General features: G+C 34.6%; 2 protein-coding genes across 43 annotated transcripts in view; one reads left to right on the plus strand and one right to left on the minus strand.

The window, feature by feature from the left end:
- Positions 1-20,396, plus strand: part of LOC141378555 (uncharacterized) — an 876,076-nt gene that overhangs the window by 174,668 nt on the left and 681,012 nt on the right. The gene's annotated exons all lie outside the window — the stretch shown is intronic.
- ank3a (ankyrin 3a) overlaps positions 1-20,396 on the minus strand; it is a 190,343-nt gene that overhangs the window by 62,687 nt on the left and 107,260 nt on the right. For 22 of the 42 annotated variants that reach the window (NM_001443167.1, XM_087288484.1, XM_087288472.1 and 19 more), the window contains 13 exons: positions 19,199-19,297; positions 17,475-17,672; positions 15,214-15,312; positions 14,910-15,008; positions 13,370-13,468; positions 12,905-13,102; positions 12,078-12,176; positions 6,025-6,222; positions 5,845-5,943; positions 5,645-5,743; positions 5,458-5,556; positions 3,739-3,834; positions 1,910-1,982 (listed from right to left, as the gene is read on the minus strand). In NM_001443167.1, the coding sequence (NP_001430096.1) occupies positions 1,910-1,982; positions 3,739-3,834; positions 5,458-5,556; positions 5,645-5,743; positions 5,845-5,943; positions 6,025-6,222; positions 12,078-12,176; positions 12,905-13,102; positions 13,370-13,468; positions 14,910-15,008; positions 15,214-15,312; positions 17,475-17,672; positions 19,199-19,297 (1,555 nt within the window). Of the gene's footprint in view, positions 1-1,591; positions 1,631-1,909; positions 1,983-3,738; positions 3,835-5,457; positions 5,557-5,644; positions 5,744-5,844; positions 5,944-6,024; positions 6,223-12,077; positions 12,177-12,904; positions 13,103-13,369; positions 13,469-14,909; positions 15,009-15,213; positions 15,313-17,474; positions 17,673-19,198; positions 19,298-20,396 lie in introns of all 42 variants that reach the window. The other 20 variants (NM_001443169.1, NM_001443168.1, XM_087288478.1 and 17 more) reach the window with 1 other exon arrangement.

Genomic DNA, 20,396 nt, shown 5'->3' on the forward strand with positions numbered 1-20,396 from the left:
CATACAGGCCTGATTGGTGAATTGCTGCACAGAAGGTTGTCCTACTGTAAGGTTCTCCCCTCTCCACAGAAGAACGCTGGAGCTCAGAAAGAGTACCCATCGAGTTATAAAATCTCCTACCTGACTAGTGCCCTTCTCCCCCGATCACTCAGCTTAGATGGATGGCCAGCTCTAGGAAGAGTCCTGGTGGTTCCAAATATCTTCCACTTACAGATGATGGAGGCCACTGTGCTCATTGGACCTTTCAGATCAGCAGAACTTTTTCTGTTACCTTCCCCAGCCTTGTGCCTCGAGACAATCCTGTCTTGGAGGTCTACAGACAATTCCTTTGTCTTCATGCTTGGTTTGTGCTTTGACATGCACTGTCAACCCTGGGACCTTATATAGACAGGTGTATGCCTTTTCAAATCACGTCCAGTCAACTGAATTTACCACAGGTGAACTCATCTCAAGAATGATCAGTGGAAACAGATATTACCTGAGCTCAATTTAGAGCTTCACGGCAAAGACTGTATACTTATGTACATGTGATTTTTCAGGTTTCAGATAGTCATTATGGGGTATTGTGTGTAGAATTTTGAAGAAATAAATGAATTTAATCCATTATAATAATAACAAAATGTGGAAGAAGTGAAGCGCTATGAATACTTTCCGGATGCACGGTAATTAATACAAAAATAAAACTGTTTAAAAAGTGCTGTACATGTAATCACCCTAATGATAATAAATGTAAAACTGCAAAAGGTCAGTTAGGAAGGGCTAGTGAAACTATCATAGTAACTATAATAGCTTTAAGTCAGTTATTAATCTCCTTCGTAATAAGAGAGAAATCAAGTGTGAGTATGAGTAACAAAGTCATATTGGGGATCAAAGGTACAGCTTTCAGTGCCTCTGACTGATAAAAACCCAGCTTGCAAAGTTCAATAGGATTAAACAGATAACTTACAGGATAACCTGTGTGCTGTATGCTACACACGCACATGCACTAATGCAGAGTTTTACCAATCAGGACACTTCTCCGACAATGCTTTCGACACAACACTTGTCTCTCGGATTATTTTGCATGCTTCTTTCTCTCTCAGGTAGAGGGGTGACACCTGTGGGTCAAGTCAGTGTCACCTGGCGAATCCTGAGCATATCTGCTGACACACAAGGTAACCATACACCCTCATACCCTCCACGTAACCATAGAGAGGGACATTAAGCTCATGAATATTTCAGCGCTGCACCAGCAGATGATAAAGAGAGAGAAAGAGTTTAGCATCAACACGTGGAGTGTTTTCTTCTCCTGATACTCTGCACAGCTTCACTGTCTCTATGACTCACTCACAGGCCTTTGTGGACATCTGTGTTTGTGTTTCGGTGTGTGAGCATTTGTAAATATGTGTTTATATTTATAAAAAACCGTGTCAAGTTGGCACACACAGGAAATCACAGCAATCACACTCTGGTTTATGTGCATACAGACTCACGCACACACATCGAGCTGCAAAAGCCAGGCGAGAGGAACGCATGTAAGCCGAGCGAGTGTGTGCATGAAGCAAGGGATGGTTAAAAAAAGGAGGAAAAACAGAACTGAAGAAGTGAGTACCTTCTTCCCCAACAGTCTGAGCTTCATGATCTTTCACAGCTGTCAAACATACAGTACACAGGTTAAACACACACTCTCTCACTCACACACACGCACTGTCACACAGAAAAATGAAGGCAGATAGTGAAGGCAGATGTGAAAACAACTATATTTGAATATACCACTGGCTGTGAGACTTAATTTAAATAATATTTTGACAACCTAGCCAAGCTAGCCCGTGTCAGAGCTCTTTACAGCAGTATAAACCAATATAGTTTACAAAGACTGAAACTGTGCCTGTGTGCATGTGTGTGTAGATCAGTGCTAGATCAGCATTACCTTCGTCATCGGACATGTCGAGGAACTCATTCATTGTCTCCGGAACATTGATCTTGTGTTTCTCAGTTATTGGCTGCTCGTGAAAACATGCAAAATACAACAGAAGTGAAAAGATACTGAGACTTGCATAATTATAAATAGCATAAAATGGGCAATTATACTGATATCGTGACAAATTTTAAAAGTCTGGCTAGTATTGGTAAGCAAATAAATCAATGCAATACAGGTATAACTGTAAAATCTAAAATAGAGTAAATGTAAATCAGTCATGTATATCTGTAAATCAGTCAATTTAGTCAACATGTACAGTATAGGAAATAAACATTCATTAAAAGTGTTGCTAAAAACTGAACAATTTAACAATGTTAAACAAATAATTACCATTTTAACAGGGTTCCCACTCTTTCATAAACAGCAGATTCAAGAACGAATTTACAATCAAGCACCATTTACATCGCCAGCATGTAGCGCTATATGAAAGTCTTTATTGTACTTATCATTTTACTTACACTTAATATTTACATTAAAATGTCAGTGTATTGATGATGTTTTATGTGATGATGAAAATATTTGGACCTTCATGCACAAAAAAGCTTTATTAAAATTAGTAAAAAATACAGTTTCTGAAATCTTTTGGTATGATTGTGGCTAAAAGGCTTGTGCTTCGGCATTGGAAGTTATCTTCAACCCCCTCATTTCAAATGTGGACTGCGGACATGATTTTGGTTATAAAGATAGAAAAACTGAGGTTTCTAAGGACTCATTCCATCGAAAAATTCTTTAGTGTCTGAAGTTTTTTTTCTCAAATATCTGGAAAACAAACCAGCCACTCAACCTCTGTGGATTCTTCAGAGACTTAATTTTGCTATTTATATTGTTTGTTTGTTTGTTTGTTTATTTATTTATTTATTTATATAGTCCCTTTATTCATCAGGGGTTGCCACAGCAGAATAAACCACCAATTTATCCAGGATATACCCTACCAGCTGCAATCCAGTACTGGGAAACATCCATACACACTCATTCATACACACACTGATACACTACAGCCAATTTAGTTCATTTAATTTACCTCTAGCGCTTGTCTTTGGACTGTGGGGAAAACTGGAGCTCCTGGAGGAAACCCACACAGAAATGCCAACTGACCCAGTCGGTACTCAAACCAGTGACTTTCTTGCTGTGAGCCAACAGTGCTAACCATTAAGCCACCGTGTTGCCCCTATTGATTTAATTATTCTTTTTATTTCTTTCTTTATTTTACTTTCTATTGTCACCCGCTAAACTATTTTTCTATTGTTCTTGGGCTCATTGACTCATTGTATAGGATTTGTCCAGGACAGTGCAGAGTGTTGTATGTGTTTCTCTGTGGTTGTTCTTAAAAAATTCAATACAATATAATAAAAAATATAATTATTAACCGTAGTTCTTGTACAAGATGTAAATTTAGGAATTTCTAATTTCTTTCATTCTGGTATTGATAGCAGTACACTACAATTGTTTAAATAACCACCAAGTTTAATTTGAGCATTTTCCATGACCTGTGTTTTAAATACGTTCCAGGCCTTCAATCTATATGTCTGAAATTACTTTCAATAGAATAGAGTACTTTCAAGAAGCATGGGAACCCTGTTTTAAACATCAGTGGAACCTTTTCATTTCACAAAATGTTGTTTAAATTATCAAAATATTCTTAAAAATTTTCACTGAAGGTTGTTTGTTCAACCCAATGTGAAAACCCCCTTTTAAAAATTACTATTTTAAGAGTGTACAGTAAGTTTGGGATTTTGAAGCTGCAGTAGAGGATACTGAAGAATGTTGGGGTGTTTTACCGTGGCAGTGAGGTTTTCATCTGTAACTCCTCTCAATGTGTCCACTACGGAGATATAGCCCAGTCGTCGAGCGATGGAGAGAGCGGTGTTCCCATTCTGTCACAAACAAGCCAAAAATGACTTTACATCTCCTTATAAGGCATTTTATATGTAGTATAACAATACATACTAAATGTGGGCATAATAAATATAAATAAAAAGTGAAGTCCTCATTTCTGTTGTTCGTTTTTAGATGAAACAAAACATTTTGTGGCATTATTAAAACATACATTGTGAAAAATGCTGGGTTCCACACAATTCCTTCATGTTGTTCCAATACAACTCTATTCAATTACCTCAGCTGTTTTTCTTTTACAAATTTAAGTGAATTGAACATAAAACTATAAAGTTGTCCCCTCAAACCTTAAGAATTGTGTTAATAATTAATAATTGTCAAATTATATTAAAATAAGTAGTTTGAACAAGCAGCAACATTTTTTTTAGTTTAAACAAGAAAACAGCTTACTGTTAATATATTTATTTATTTTTTTAACTCTAGTATGGTACGCAAAACATATTACTTTTAATGATAAAAACAGATGCACTGCTTAATATGTTTATGATAACTACAGTACAATTGTTTTTCAGGATTCCTGGATAAAAAGAAAGAGAAACTTACAGAGCAAAGAAAGAGTAGAAGCAAAGAAATGTTCTGCAACAGTGAAGCAGTGAAGTGACAGTAAAGACTTAGAAACTGATTATTGAAGTCTTTACCATAGATTATTTTGTTGCCTAAAATGTATATATTTCTTTAAGAAAATATCTCAATGTACGCCCCCCCCCCCCTTTTTTTTTAATATAGTGTTTTTCTGAGTGCTGAGGAGGATAACAGTATGTTGACTAATACCCAACTCAGACTGCATGATTTTAGCCCTGATTTTGACTCGCCGACAGGTTTTAAGAAATCGCCAACAAACGCCTGAAATCACAGCCAAATCGGTGCTTGTTCACTTGAGCAACAATCACACAGTGTGAACTATCAAAGCCACGATCTGAGAGAATCGCAGATGAGTCATCAATGCCCGTGAGATATTTGTTGTGCAAAATTTTGGAGCTGTCTGCAATTCAAATCATGCTGTGTGAATGTGTTCTGATTGAAAATAACATTGGCGATTACCTACAGCCAATGAGAGAGCAGCATCCACTAGTGTGTGTACCTGCAGGCCAGCAGGAGGTTATGGGAGAAGTTAAAAACCTTCATTTTCAGTTTATTTGGACCCAAGAATTAGAGAAAAACTAGTGGAAATTTGACAGCAGCACCCGTGTCGGTTTGACGTGTCATCTGAGCAATATTACAACCGGTTGATAAAGAGAAAAAGTTGAGGAGTAATTGCTAATTCCCTGCAAACACAGGTGAGCCAATAAGTACATTTTCTGCCCCACTAAAGGTTATTTATCATTATGTAGTTAATAACAAAATATATCATCTGTGACCTCACAATGTTTCCATGTCAGTTTGGTTGTACAAAGTTGACAAAGTTGTTGGCGATTCTTCCTACTGTAAAGTCATGCAATGTGAAACTCCCTGTCACCGACCCATCTTGCAGTGTAAACAAATCAGCGACAAAACTACCCCAGATAATCATGCACTGTGTAAACATCTGTGACACAACTACTTTGAAAATCAGGCAGTCTGAACTCGGCATAAAGAACATATTTCCAGCATGCCTAAGTACTCACCAATGTGAGCTCATTGGGCGAAGCTCCATACTGTAGCAGCATATTAATGATGTGGGTGTGGCCTTGCTGTGCTGCTTGGTGAAGAGGTGTGTAACCATTCTACATACAGAACCACAGAAAAGTCCATTTACATGCAGAAAGGGATAAGCATATCAAAATAACCGTTGACAACTACAAACAGACTTACCTTTGTTTTGGCATTAGGCTTGGCTTGATTCTCTAACAGGAAGTTGGCCATCTTCATATTGCCATAATGACACGCCACATGCAGCGGAGTGTAGCCACTCTATTAGGACAAGAGAAAATGTTACATTTTAATCAAAGTTACTCCTATAATTTACATAATGGATTCAATCAATGGAAACCCTACAAAACCTGAACCCTGACCTTGGTTTGGGCGTCAATTTCTGCTCCATGGTTCAACAGCACTTCAGTAACACCTGCTTTGTCATCCTGTGCAGCGAGGTGCAGCGGCGTGAGACCGTTCTGTTTACAAACACAGATTCACATTGAGTCCTCATTCTCCACATTGAGCTCGGTGTATGAGTCATATTAAAAGGTGTTTACTTTATTGCCCATGTTCACATTAGCTTGTTTGGTGAGCAGCAGAGACACGAGGTCCACACTGCCCTCCTGTGCGGCAAGGTGGAGTGGACTGATGCCCTGGCGGGTCACTGTGTTACACTCCGCTCCATATTCCAGCAACGTCGTCCCAATCTCCAACTGATTCTTCTTCGCTGCAATGTGGAGAGGCGTGTAGCCATTCTGTAGAGAAAGAAGAGAGAAATAGTCAGACATTTTTAATTGAAAAATTGAGGGACATTCTACCAGAAACGTACATTATATGTCCCTGATATATAAACAGAAAAACAGTGAATGAAAAGTGTTTCATCCCAAAAATGTCTAAAATGGGCTGATGGTTGATTTCCATGAGTAGTTCTGTAAAGGAATATGTCCTTCATTTGATTCTTAGGTTGTTTTTCTTTATTTAGAAACACTTTACAAATTTATAAACCCTGTCATTGTCCTTGTCCTCAGCCCAATTGAAACAAAAGCTTTAATAGTTTTGTAATGCTAAAAACTGTTATTTATAAAAAAAAAACTTCAGAAATAGCAAGTTTAAGTTGTTTTAAATCAAATCAATTGGTTTAAACATAAAATTATCAATAAATTCCTCAAATACAGTAGAAACAGTCAGCGGCCTGTTAACACAACGCGCTGACCGCTAGACCACAATGGTACCGCTGTGCTTGCATTACCAGAATGATATTTCATCATTCTGCAAGCTACATTCTGCTCAGGAGGCTGCGAGACAATAAATAAGAAGAGCGGAGCTGCTGCAAAATAATGGATAAAAAGAGTGAGGCTATGGTCAAATAATTAAATAAATGAAAAAAAGTGCGACTGCAACTGCTGCTTTCTCCGTTCGCCATGATGGAGAGAAACAGTCTGCGCAAATGAAGCGCAGAGTTGGTGTCATTGACTACAGCTCTCATCTGATTGGCTGAAAGGTACAAGATACCCTGCCTCTGGCAGGAAAGTCTCAAAAATACACACACACATATCCAGGGGGAGTCGTACGTGAAAGAGGATTTGCACATTCTCATTCAGGATAAACTCGCAAGTTTTAAACATTCAAAACTTTTTGTACACTCTTATACATTTGCAAATGGTGTTTTGCATTTGTGAAACGTATTTTATGAAAATGTATTTTTATTTTGAGCACGTGAAATTTTTTTGTGAATATAAACAAATATTTTACGCACGTGAATTTGATTTTATGCACTTGAATTTGGCTACGCATGTGTACATCGTGTCTTTTGCATGAATTTCTTTTGAGACTAAACTGATTCCATATCTTTACCCTATTATGGAAGTCAATGTGGAGAATCAACTACATTCTAAAAATAAATTTGTTTGTGTTCAGTAGAAAAAAAGAAACAAGTTTGGAATGATTTAATTAAGTTTTGAAAATATTTATTTTCTCTACCCACTTGTTAGAACCTGATTAAGATTTTTTTCTTTTGTTGAACATAAGAATGTTAACAACCTGTAGCTCTGTACTTCCACTGTATTCCTATAGATGCCAATTAAAGCAGTTCTTCATAATATCTTCTTTTGTATTCAACAGAAGAAGAAAAAACTCAAGGTTTGGAACCACTTGAGGGCAAGCGAATGATTATTAATTTTTTTATCACCAACATAATTGTTTAATTCAATTCAATCCATCTTTATTTCTATAGCGCTTTCACAATGTACAATATCAAAGCAGCTTAATATAGAAGCTCTAGTAAATTGAAAAAGTGTCAGTCCAGTTTTCATAGTTGAGGTTCAGTTTAGTTCAGTGTGGTTTAATTTTCACTGCTCAAAATCCAAACACTGAAGAGCAAATCCATCGATGCGCAGCTCCACATGTCCCAAACCAAGCAAGCTAGTGGCGACAATGGCAAGGAACAAACTTCACCAATTGATGAAAGTAAAGAAAAAAAAAAGTGTTTTAAAAATGATCTTGCTTTTATTAATTTGTTTGATGAATATGCTCAACGAAAGAAAATTATAATTTGGACTGAGAAAATGTATTTTGCAGACCTCAGTTAAACAATATAACAAGTTCAACATCTTCACTGGTGCTTTGAGTAAACTTATTATCCTATTTACCGCAGTTTATCATTATTTATCACAAGTCACTATTACAGTTAGAGTTTAATTTAATCACTGATAAACACCACAGAATCATCCAGAAACCTAGTCTCGGTAGGCTGGAGTGCGTGTTTATACCTTGGCAGGAGAATGAGGAGATGCTCCCTGGTCCAGCAGTAACAGAGCCACTCTCTGATTATCATAGTGAGCAGCCACATGCAGCGGTGTTAACCCACTCTACAACACAGAGCGCAGCACCAGCACAAACATGCACACACACACACAGGACGCATGCATGTATGCCAGTACATACAGTACATGAATGTGCACACGGGAGGGTGAACACACGCACACACACAGACACATCATGTAAAAGTTAGAGGGAAGAAACGCCAGCAGACCACGTTAAGCAAGCAGCAATGATCTCACAAATTCAGCTACTGAAAAATCTAATAGAACACTTGAAAAATCTCAGTTGTGCTGTAAAATGCAATTCACTACCTGATTACCTATTCCAACCACATCCTGATCCCAACCCTACCCCCACACCTAATCTCAACATTACCCAACACTGGTGAATGTGAGGAGGCATAATCTGGCTGGAATTTTCGGTGTATAGTTTATATAGTTTAATAATATTTTTTAAACTGTACTCATGACTTTTTTTCCAACTGTATAATAAGTTCTTTCATATTTAAAATAAAAGTATTTAGAGCATTTTTTAAACTTAAAATAACAAAAATGTGCCATGTCCATGTACTAAATTATTAGCCTCCTGTTTATTTTTTTCCCCAATTTCTGTTTAACGGAGAGAAGATTTTTTTCAACACATTTCTAATCATAATAGTTTCAATAACTCATTTCTATTAACTGATTTGTTTTATCTTTGTCATGATGACAGTGAATAATATTTGACTAGATATTTTCAAGACACTTCTATACAGCTTAAAGTGACATTTAAAGTCTTAACTAGGTTATTTAGGTTTACTAGGCCGGTTAGGGTAGTTAGGCAAGTTAATGTATAACAATGGTTTGTTCTGTAGACTATCGAAAAAATATATAGCTTAAAGGGGCTAATAATTTTGACCTTAAAATGGTGTTTAAAAATTAAAAACTGCTTTTATTCTAGACAAAATAAGACAAATAAGACTTTCTCCAGAAGAAAAAATATTATCAGGCATACTGTGAAAATTCCTTTGCTCTGTTAAACATAATTTGTGAAATATTTAAAAAAAAGAAATAAATTCAAAGGGGGCTAATATTTTTTACTTCAACTGTATATAATATTTAGAGACATTTAAATTCACACTGTATAAAGGTTATTAGTTGACCTTAGAAACGTAAAGTGAGCAATCCCATTACTTTTAGAGGTGCAGTATGTAAGTTTGACACCCAGTGGTTGAACTAGGTAATACATTTCCGGATCAAATAAAAAAAAACAAGCGCAGAATGCCAGATTAAGGAGAGAGTCTTATGATGGAGCCTAATGGCTGATTTAAAGCAAGTGCTAAATAAAAGCTACGACATGGGATAAATGGAGTATTTTCACTAAAAAATAAGTTTTTTTTTAGTTCTAACCAACACCTTGAATTGATATTTTAGAAACAGCTTCTATATTTCTTATGAGTGAACAACAGGATAAACTATGATCAGCTCAGGTACACCTGGAGTGCTTTATTCAGTGGTAAATGCTAATGTGAGTTTGAATGCCATTTTACATGGCATTTACTGCCACACTACTGAAAGCAGCAGCAGATAGTTCACCTCAGATCTTGAATATAAAATAAACCGCTTTAAACTGAACTTTAGAACTGTGACTTATAATCAACACATAAGAGTGATTCAGCATGTACATTTAATAATGTTAAAGAGGTTAAATATGTATTAATTAGAGTATAAACCTTTCCAATTCATGAATGAGTGTGTATTCTGTGCTTCTGAATGGCTTTATATACATTTCAGTTTGTCTGGTGCAAACAGACAAATTGCATATTACTGCAAATCTCATCGGGTAGTGTATTGTCTGGACACGGGGTTATTTATATGATTTGCTAATTAATAACCTTCTGTCAGAATTCCATGTGGAACTGAATCTGCGTCTCATTTTGGGGTCTGCTACTGTCCCCCGGAGATCATATTTCGGTCACGGATGAATGCTTTGAGAGCCTTTCTTAAAGAAAGAATGAAATATGTGTTTTCCACCAAGGCAACCTCGGGTGCTGAACTATAATCAGCTAAACTGGCATTGGGCAGGTTAAAAGAACCAAAACAAAGACAGCTTTTCGGCACGGAAAACACATTTTTAAAGCAGAATATCTGACTTTAACATTTAACAAGAATGTTCACTTGGCATGTTTTTTAAATATCTGCAAACATATTACAGTATATGCCTTAGAAGAGTCAAAAACTTACATACAGCACCTTTACAGCAATTAGTTTACTTTACTTTAAAAAATTTGTAAACCTGTAGACTTAAAAAATATGGAGTAAATGAACATCAAAAAAATTAAGTCAACTTAAAAGTTCCAAGTTGCAACACTAGTCACTTGTTTAAAGTAAAGTCAACTTGACACTTTTGAGGCCATGAGTTTACTCGCTTTAAGTAAAGTAACTAATTGCTTTTTACTGTGTAATTATTTTCATTTTCAGTCAACACAATAACCAATATTCACAAAACTTTTGAAAAGAAATCATTGTTTGGTAGAACAAAATCATGATTTTCAATCACAACAAATAAAAACAGTAGCTGTTTTGGGTTTATATAGCTTTTTTTTTTTTTTTATTTAGCAGAAATGTTAGTAAACCTTTTTACCATAAAACAAAAATGATCAATAAACTGCTACCTAAAAAATCCACTAAACCCAGAGAAACTGAAACATTTCAAGTGGTCTCTTATTTGTTTCCATGGCTGCTTACTGTATGTAGTATGAAAACACCTTATAGTGTCAAGTGTCTTTTCTTAACATAAATTAAGCTTCTGTGTGATGTTTTCTTATGTCTGTACTCTATTATAACACCTTTTAGTAAGCCAAATGACACTGCTCATATAAACATGAAACAAATCACACTTTACAATTGCACAAAATGTATTGCTTCTGACCTTATTATAAAGAGTTGAACTAATTATGATCAACTTAAAAGCTAAATCTTTGTTAAAGAATAAATTAGTAAAGCTCAACAGCTCTGTGAGTAAGCTCAGTTATAAGCATGACATTAATACCAGAACGGTGAGGAAGAAGTATTAGAAGGAACGTTGACAAAGATGAACAAAGACAGATGAAGGCCTGGTCCCAAATAATGTGCTTTACCTAAAATATTCAGCCAAAAAATGAAAGTTCTATCATCATTTACTTCCCCTTTACTTGCTCCAAAGCTGTTTGAGTTTCGTTCTTCAGTTAAAAACAAAAGAAGATATGTTGAAGAAAGTTGGAACTATTGACTTCCATAATATATTTTCCTCCAATGGAAGCCAATATTTACATGTTTCAGCTTTCTTCAAAATATGTTATCTTGTGTTCAACAGAAGAAAAAAGTCATAAAGGTTTATAACCTTAGGAGTGAGTAAATATTCCTTTTTGGGTGAACTATACCTCTAAGGCATCATGGTTGGCTGGTTAGTGTGGCCTAGTTCACCCCTGCTGGTAGATGTTGTAACTACACCATCTGGTTTTCATGGTAAGTCAGAAGTATCCATGTATTATGACCTTATTTTGTGTGTGTGCAAACAATACAACAAAATAATTATGTTATAGCTTTACTAGTGTCCCATCTTTTGGAATTTATCAAGAACAAGTAAATTCTACATTAAGCGCTTCATTTGGGACAAAACCGAGCAGTCTTATGGAAAGCACAAGGGGACTCATTAAAATGTTACATTATTATAAAATGTGACCCGCCATGCATAAATGGGTATGTTAAAAGATGTGCTTGTACATGTTGTTTTTTGCACTGAATATTACACCATGCATATGTTCACCAACCTTGCCTGCAGCATCTGGTGCGGCTTTCTTCTGCAGTAGAAGATTGGCCACTTCCAGCTGCCCGTACTTTGCAGCCACATGTAGAGGAGTGAACCCTTTCTGTGGAGGTATAAGCAGGGATAAAAGAAATGAAAAAAGAGTGAAAAAGATGCAGAGTTTTATGCAATTTAATTATGACTTAAGATTGGAAAGATAAGGTACTATGAATGTAAATTGCACACAATGGTGTCCAGTGACCACCTAAATCTTTTTCATATATTTTACTTTTACTTCAGTCTTCAGTGTCACAAAATCCTTCAGAAATCATTTTAATATGCCCACTTGGTTCTCAGAAAACATACATTGTAAAAACAACTGTGGCGCTTAATATTGTTGTAGAAACATTACATATTTTTAACATTATAAAATGTCTTTACTATCAATTAGTTCCAGTTAATGCATCGCCGATGAATAAAAAAGTATTGAGTGTTTTTTTTAATCATTTGAATGGGGAATTGTGTCTGGGACACTTCTCAGCATCCCAACAGAAAGCTTAGGATGTTTAATGTTTTCAAGGACTTTCTTGGGTTCTGTCATATCTGTGATGCTGACCAAAAGGAGCACAGAAAGCCCTTAGTTTCAAAATATATCCTTGAAAATATCCTTATAGAATATAATTTTTACTTAATATTATAATGATTTTACCATAAAATAAAAATAAATAATTTTGACCCATACAATGTATTTTTGGTAAATGCCAAAAAAATATACAGACTGTTTTTTTGGTCCAGGGTCACACATGTTCAGTGTGCTCTAAGACTATTGAACTGTACTGTAAGCTGTTAGACCTTAGTGGCTGCAGAGAGAGAAGACCCCTGCTCCAGCAGAAGAGCTGCTATCTCCTGATGACCCTCACGGGCAGAAAGGTGCAGAGGGGTGTAGCCAGAGGTGGTGGCAGCATTAGGTAAAGCCCCCTTCTGAAGCAACTGCTGTACAATCTCCAGCTTCCCCAGACGACTGGCTATATGCAGAGCTGTTTGGTCATCCTGCAGATCATTGTTATGGAAATAGGAGAGAGAGAGAGAGAGAGAGAGAGAGAGAGAGAGAGAGAGAGAGAGAGAGAGAGAGAGAGAGAGAGAGAGAGAGAGAGAGAGAGAGAGAGAGAGAGAGAGAAAAAGTTGTAATTGGGAGTGGATGGATGTGGACAGTGGTTTATTCAAATGTAAGCTGAGGTGTGTCCTTGTGTATGTGTGTGTATGTGTGTGTGCATGTGCGTGCGTGCGTGCGTGTGTGCGTGTGTGTGCACATTTCACCTTGGCTTTGATGTCCACTTTAGCACCATTCTGTAGCAGGTATCTGACAACATCAATCTGGCCGGCTCTTGCTGCCATGTGCAAAGCTGTTTCCCCTCTCTACAACACAACACAGAATTTGTGCATGTGTTATCATACAATAAATTCAATGATTTTTTAAAGAAAAAATTAATATACACTACTGGTGAAAGGTTTGGGGTCAATAGAATTTTTAGATGTTTTAAAATAAGCTTCTCCTGCTCACCAATGCTGCATTTATTTAATCAAAAATACAGAACAAATTGTAAAATTGTGAAATGTTATTGCACTATAAAAATAACTGTTCAAAAGTAGTTTATCATTTAATTTAATAATTTATTCCAGTGATTTTAAAGATGAATTTTCATAACTCCAGTCATCAGAGTCACATTATCCTTCAGAAATTACTCTATTATTATTATTATTATTATTATTATTATTATTATTATTATTATTATTATTACTATTATTATTATTATATTTATATTATTATTATATTTATATCATTATTATTATTATTATTATTATTATTTTTATTATTGGTAATGGTAATAAAAGCAATAATGACTGGAGTAATCATTTTATTTGAAACTACATACAATAAGAAAGCAGTTATTTACAATTTTAATAAATATGTAAAAAAAAATGTATTTAATACTGTAAATGCCACCTGAACAGAGGAACAGAGAGACGAACAAAATCTTAAAAAAACTGACCCCAAACTTTTGACCGGTGGTGTATATATACAGTTGAAGTCAAACATTATTAAACAGCTAGCCCACCTGGGATTTTTCCCTTTTTCAAAAAAAAAAAAAAAAAAAAAAAAAATATATATATATATATATATATATATATATATATATATATATATATATGTATATATATATATATATATATATATATATATATATATATATATATATATATATATATATATATATATATATATATATCCCAAATGACCTTCAAAAGATCAAAGAAGTTTTCACAGTATTTCCTATAATATATTTTCTTCTGAAAAAAATACTTTTTTAATTTTGACTAGGCAGTAATACATTTTTAACAATTATTTTAAGGTCAATAGTATTAGCCCCCTTAAGCTATATTTTTTTTCAACTGTCATCAGAACAATCTACTGTTACACAGAAATTGTGAAAAAATATTGAAAAAATTATTATATTAAAATTTTATTTTAATAATACCTTTATAAAAAAAACAATGTATTTAAATATGCAAAAAGTAAGAGACATTTAAATTACAAAATTGGAAATTAGAAAAAGTTAAAATGTTAAAAGGAAAGAGTCTATTTTAACTCAGGATGTTAAATTCTTATTTATTCTTGTTTCAATCATTTGGTACAATGCTTTATATGGACCAATAAATTATAGCATAAAACCTTGGCGTGTTACTACTTATCACAAGGCTTTTGAACTTATAGCAAATGGAATTATACACATCAAAAATTATTTTAGAAATGAAAATTTTACAGAATTAATTAGCAAAACTGAAAGAGGAAGCATACCACATTTGTGGTGTTGGGTGAGGCTCCGTGATGCGTGAGCTGCTTCACTATGTTTTCATGCCCCATGAATGCAGCAACATGGATGGGCGTCAACCCTGACTACAAATAAACAAATGAAAGTACAAAAAAACATTAAAATGACAGCATTAAACTTTTGTTTGTTTTAGTGCATATTTAATTAGCATACTGTATGTGGTAAAACAGCAAACATTCTATTGAATATGAAACAATGAATTTCTAGTGCTCAATTGATATTGAGTATTATCAATGAATTTTCAATGGTCATACAGTATCTCTCTCGTACCTCAGTGACCGCCTGCAGAGATGCCCCGTGTTTCAGCAACAGCTCCATCACCTTCACCCGGTTCTTCTTACAGGCGATATGAAGAGGTGTGAAACCGTTCTGTGGATGAAGACACAAACACGCTGTGCTTGACTGAGATTCTACCACACCCACAGTTACTAGAACAAGGGAACCATGAAAACTCTCACTGCCTCAGTGAGCCTATGAGCGCCAATGTTTATTTTATTTATTTCAAAGAGATAACTCATTCAAAAAATTAAAATTACCTCATCATTTTTTTCTCCCTCATGTGTTTTTTTTAACCATTTCGGAGTTTCTTTCTTATTTTAAACACAAAAGAAGTTATTTTGAAGAATGATGGTTGCTCCCAAATTGAAATCTGACATATGCCGATATATGCAAATGACGCATGAAGTTCATGTTTTGACTTTTGACATCTACATTCACCGGCCACATTATTAGGTACACCTTACTAGTACTGGGTTGGACCTTAATCCTTTGTGACATAGATTCAACAAGATACTGGAAATATTCCTCAGACATTTTGGTCCAAATTGACATGATAGCATAACACAGTTTCTGCAGATTTGTCAGCTGCACATCCATGATTCACCTTTTATGACATAGTGCATTATCCTGCTAGACGTAGCCATCAAAAGATGGGTACACTATGGTCATAAAGGGATGGACAAGGTCAGCAACAATACTCAGGTAGGCTGTGACGTTGGCACGATGCTCAATTGGTAATAATGGGCCCAAAGTGTGCCAATAAAATATCACCCACATATTACACCACCAGCAGCCAGAACCGTTGAAACAAGGCAGGATGAATTCATGCTTTCATGTTGTTAATGCCAAATTCTGACCCTATAATCCGAATGTCACAGCAGAAATGGAGACTAATTAGACCAGGCAACATTTTTTCAATTGTATATTGTCCAATTTTAGTGAGCCTGTTCAAATTGTAGCCTCTGTTTCCTGTTTTTAGCGGATAGGTGTGGCACCCGGTGTGGTCTTCTGTTACTGTAGCTCTTCTGCCTCAAGGTTCCATGCGTTGTACGTTCAGAGAAGCTCTTCTGCATCCCTTGGTTGTAACGTGGTTATTGGAGTTACTGTTAAATTTCTCATCAGCTGGAACCAGTCTAGCCATACTCCTCTGGCATCAACAAGGCATTTGCGCCCACAGAACTTCTACTCTGGATATTTTCTCTTTCTAGGGCCATTCTCTCTAAACCCTAGAGATGGTTGTCTGTGAAAATCCCAGTAGATCAGCAGCTTCTGAAATACTCAGACCAGCCCGTCTGGCACCAACAACCATGCCATGTTTAAAGTCATTTAAATCAGCTTTCATCCCCATTCTGATGCTCAGTTTGAACTGCAGCAGGTCGTCTTGACCATGTCTACATGCCTAAATGTATTGAGTTGCTGGAATGTGATCGGTTGATAAGAAATTTGCGTTAGCTAATAGTCAGACAGGTGTACCTAATAAAGTGGCCAGTGAGTGTATATATAAAAAATATAAAGATATACATCAGATATATGTAAAGACAAGCAACATATACTTTAAAAAAATTGCAAAAATGGCAGCTTACATATTTTCCTCCAACCAATAGTATTACAAACATAAATATATTTGTTCAAATATATTAGCAATCATTTTATATACACAAATATATGTTTGTAGATGGCCATATATCAGATTTATATAAAAAAAAAATATTATTAGAAAGAGTTAAATTATACTTAGTTTAACCCTTTATATGGCACTCAATGAAATACTTTTTGGAAAAACAATTAAAATGTTACTGGAAGTTATTACAACACTTTTGAACTTTTGTTACAGATGAAAGCCTAATAATAAAGGGGGTAAATGCAGTAACAGTAAAACATAACAACATTTTAAACTCCTTTTTTAACATTGCCCCATTTGTGGGTCAGATACAATATAGTTTCAGTTAAAACACATTAAGTTATTATGACCTATGAAGTATGATTCAGAGCCCAAAAAGAGCTGGAAAGCAAATATATATACAGAATGCATTTTGATGGTTCAATTGTCATCAGAAAGTTTCAGTATTGCTATGTCAAAATACTTAATGTTATATCTCTTCACATCTTTTTTTGTCTTGCTCATTTTGAAATACAATTTTAGCACTCACACAGTGGTATCTCTTAATAAAGGAACATAAATCCAGGAAGGGATCATCATGAAGGTATTTTTAAAATATGAATGTCAGTGCATTGCTGTTTTTCACTCTCACCAGGGCTTTAGCATTCGGGTTGGCCTTTTTGTCTACAATGACTTTGGCCACTTTGTAATGTCCGCAGTGAGCAGCCACATGCAGAGCGGTCAGATAGTCATTGGTGACATCATCCACTGGGGCATTGTGTTGGAGAAGCAGCTGGACGCAGTTCAGATGATCGCCTTGAGTGGCCATGTGCAAAGGAGATAGACCGTTCTACAGGAAACACAACATCACAATCCACATTTAACAACATTCATCATAACACATCAAAGCAGTGAGGCAGGTTGGTAACATTTAAGTGCAAAGAAAAACAAAGTATACTGCATCATATTTCATTTGGGAACTATATATTCCAAAATCAAGTAATTAAAGAAATATTTTTTTAATTAAGTTACATAAAAAAAGTTACATATAGTGAATATGAATGGAATTGTCAAGGAAAAGGTTTCTGAAAATTACGGTCCAAACATAAATGCTATCGTCAGTGCAAAGAACCCAATACCAATTTTAAAAATGAGCATTTGCTGTCTGTGACCCTGGACCATTATAATTGTCCATTTTAATCAGAATAATTAAGTTTTCTATTGATGTATGTTATGTTAAGAATGAACAATATTTATCAAAGATACAATTATTACAATGAAATCTGATATTCTGAGGGTTAAACAAAATATAAATACTGAGAAAATTACCTTTAATATTGTCTAAATTAAGTTCTTATCAATGTGCATTACTAATCCAACATTAAGTTTGGATATATTTACAGTAGGAAAGTTTCATGAAAGATTTTATGGGAAAATCACGTAAGATGATCTTTTCTTAATGTTATAATGATTTTTGGCATGACTGAAAAATCAAAAAATTGATTCATACAATGTATTTTTGGCAACATACTGTAACATTAGACATACGTTTACGTGTAGTCAAGAGTCACAATTTTTGCAATGCCAATAAATTAAAATAAACATGTAGTAAAAAGAATTGTGCAATAATGAAAAATATATATATTATAGGATTTTTTACAATAATGATTATTTAAATATTAAAAAAACTAAAAATGTTGTGTCTAAAATGTAACTTATGTAATTTTAACTCCTTATTTATTTATTTACTTTTTAAATTGCAAACAAGTGTCACGTCACTCTTTAATTTTTATTAAACAATTGTCATGTCACAATTGCAAACAAGTTCATGTTCTAATATTCAAGAAAAAGGCACTCTTCCATAACTACTGTATATCAAATGTTAAACATATACATGTATAAGAAAAACTAATTCATACAGTGCTGTTGTTTTCTTTCATATATTGAAGTATATGGTCGTTCTAAATGCATTTTAATGCATTAAATACTTCTTGACCTTTAAAAAATCTTTTTGTTTGTTTTATCCAAAAGAACTTAAAAATATCAAATGTATAAAGTGCGCCAACTGTTGAGAAAGTTTACAATCAGAGTGCAGGCTCTAATGCATCTACATGAAAAATAATGCTAAGTGGCTTGTAAGTGTGACAGAAAATTCCTCCTGCATTGGCACCAAAACCACAATCTAATGTGAAATATTAGATTCCTGCAGTCAATAGAAAAGACAGAGTGGAATGAGGACCTGATCAGCATTTTGCCATTTCGGTAGAAATATGTCCACAAGAGGGCAGTCTTAGGCAAGGTCAGAAATCTCACATTACATTATACACATTAACATGAAAAAAAAAAACAATGTCAAAAACTAAAGTCGGGTCTTACTTTTGTCTTAGACAAGATGGGAGCTCCCCTGTCCAGCAGCATCTCAACAACCTGCTCATGTCCACTGCGGGCTCCGCAATGCAGAGGGGTTAAACCGTCCTATATACACAACACACATACAGGCATAACACAAACAGATAAAATATTGCATCAAAAAAGCCTCCTCTGAGATCATACTCCTAAGAACAGCTGATCCCACAGACAAACCTCAGCAGATCCAGATGCTCCACTGACACCGCATGCTGACCTCTTTCATATTTCTTGCAAAGCTATTCATTTTAGACAGAGTATAATATGCACTGCATTTTACACTTCATTGGATTTTGCTTGATAGAACCCTTACCTATGTACCCACACTGAAGATTTCAGAACAAATAATGATAATAAATGAAAATAATAATAATAATGAAAAATTAATGATAAATAATAATATATAAATTACAATTTTTTTCATATCACCAATATTAAGTCTGTTCATAAGCTAATAAGAAGCAAGGATATCGCTTTATTTGATGAGGGTGTTCATAAGACAGAAGTCATGAAACTTTTATAATAATTGCATGACACATTTTAGGCATTTTTTGTATGCATGCTTATGACAACAGCCATTATGAATCATTCGCTCAGTTACTTGAAATGCAAAAATTTGATTGTTTGAAATATTTTTATGACAACTTGACAAACAAACACATGATAACTTGTCTTTTTTGTGTCATGACAACTTGACATTACCAAGACAACATAACTTGTCATAAATCTGTCATAAACATAATTGTCCCAAGGCATTGTAATTGTGTCATGAATTTTTTTACAGCATCATTAATATTTTTTCTTGACATTAATCACAGTGGTAATTCAATTTGTCATTAAAAGGCCATTAAATGTCATCACATTTTTATTATGCTTATAATTATTAAATTATTGACACTTGATTATTTGACACTTTCATTGAGAAAATGTAAAAACTTTAAGTTAAAAGATTTTAACTTGAAAGATTTAATTTTGTTCCACTGAAAACCATGATCAGAAAAATATTTATGACACAATAATAATGGCCTCATGATAATCGCATTTATGACAGATTAAGTCATACTGAGATTTATGTTATCTTGGTAATGTCACGACATAAAAGTTATCATAAAGACATCTCAAACAATGCTAACTTTTCATTTAAAATGACACAACTGGGTGAATGACT

The sequence above is a fragment of the Danio rerio genome, chromosome 17 (assembly GCF_052040795.2).
Source record: "Danio rerio strain M-AB ecotype USA chromosome 17, GRCz13ab, whole genome shotgun sequence".
NCBI lineage: Eukaryota > Metazoa > Chordata > Actinopteri > Cypriniformes > Danionidae > Danio > Danio rerio.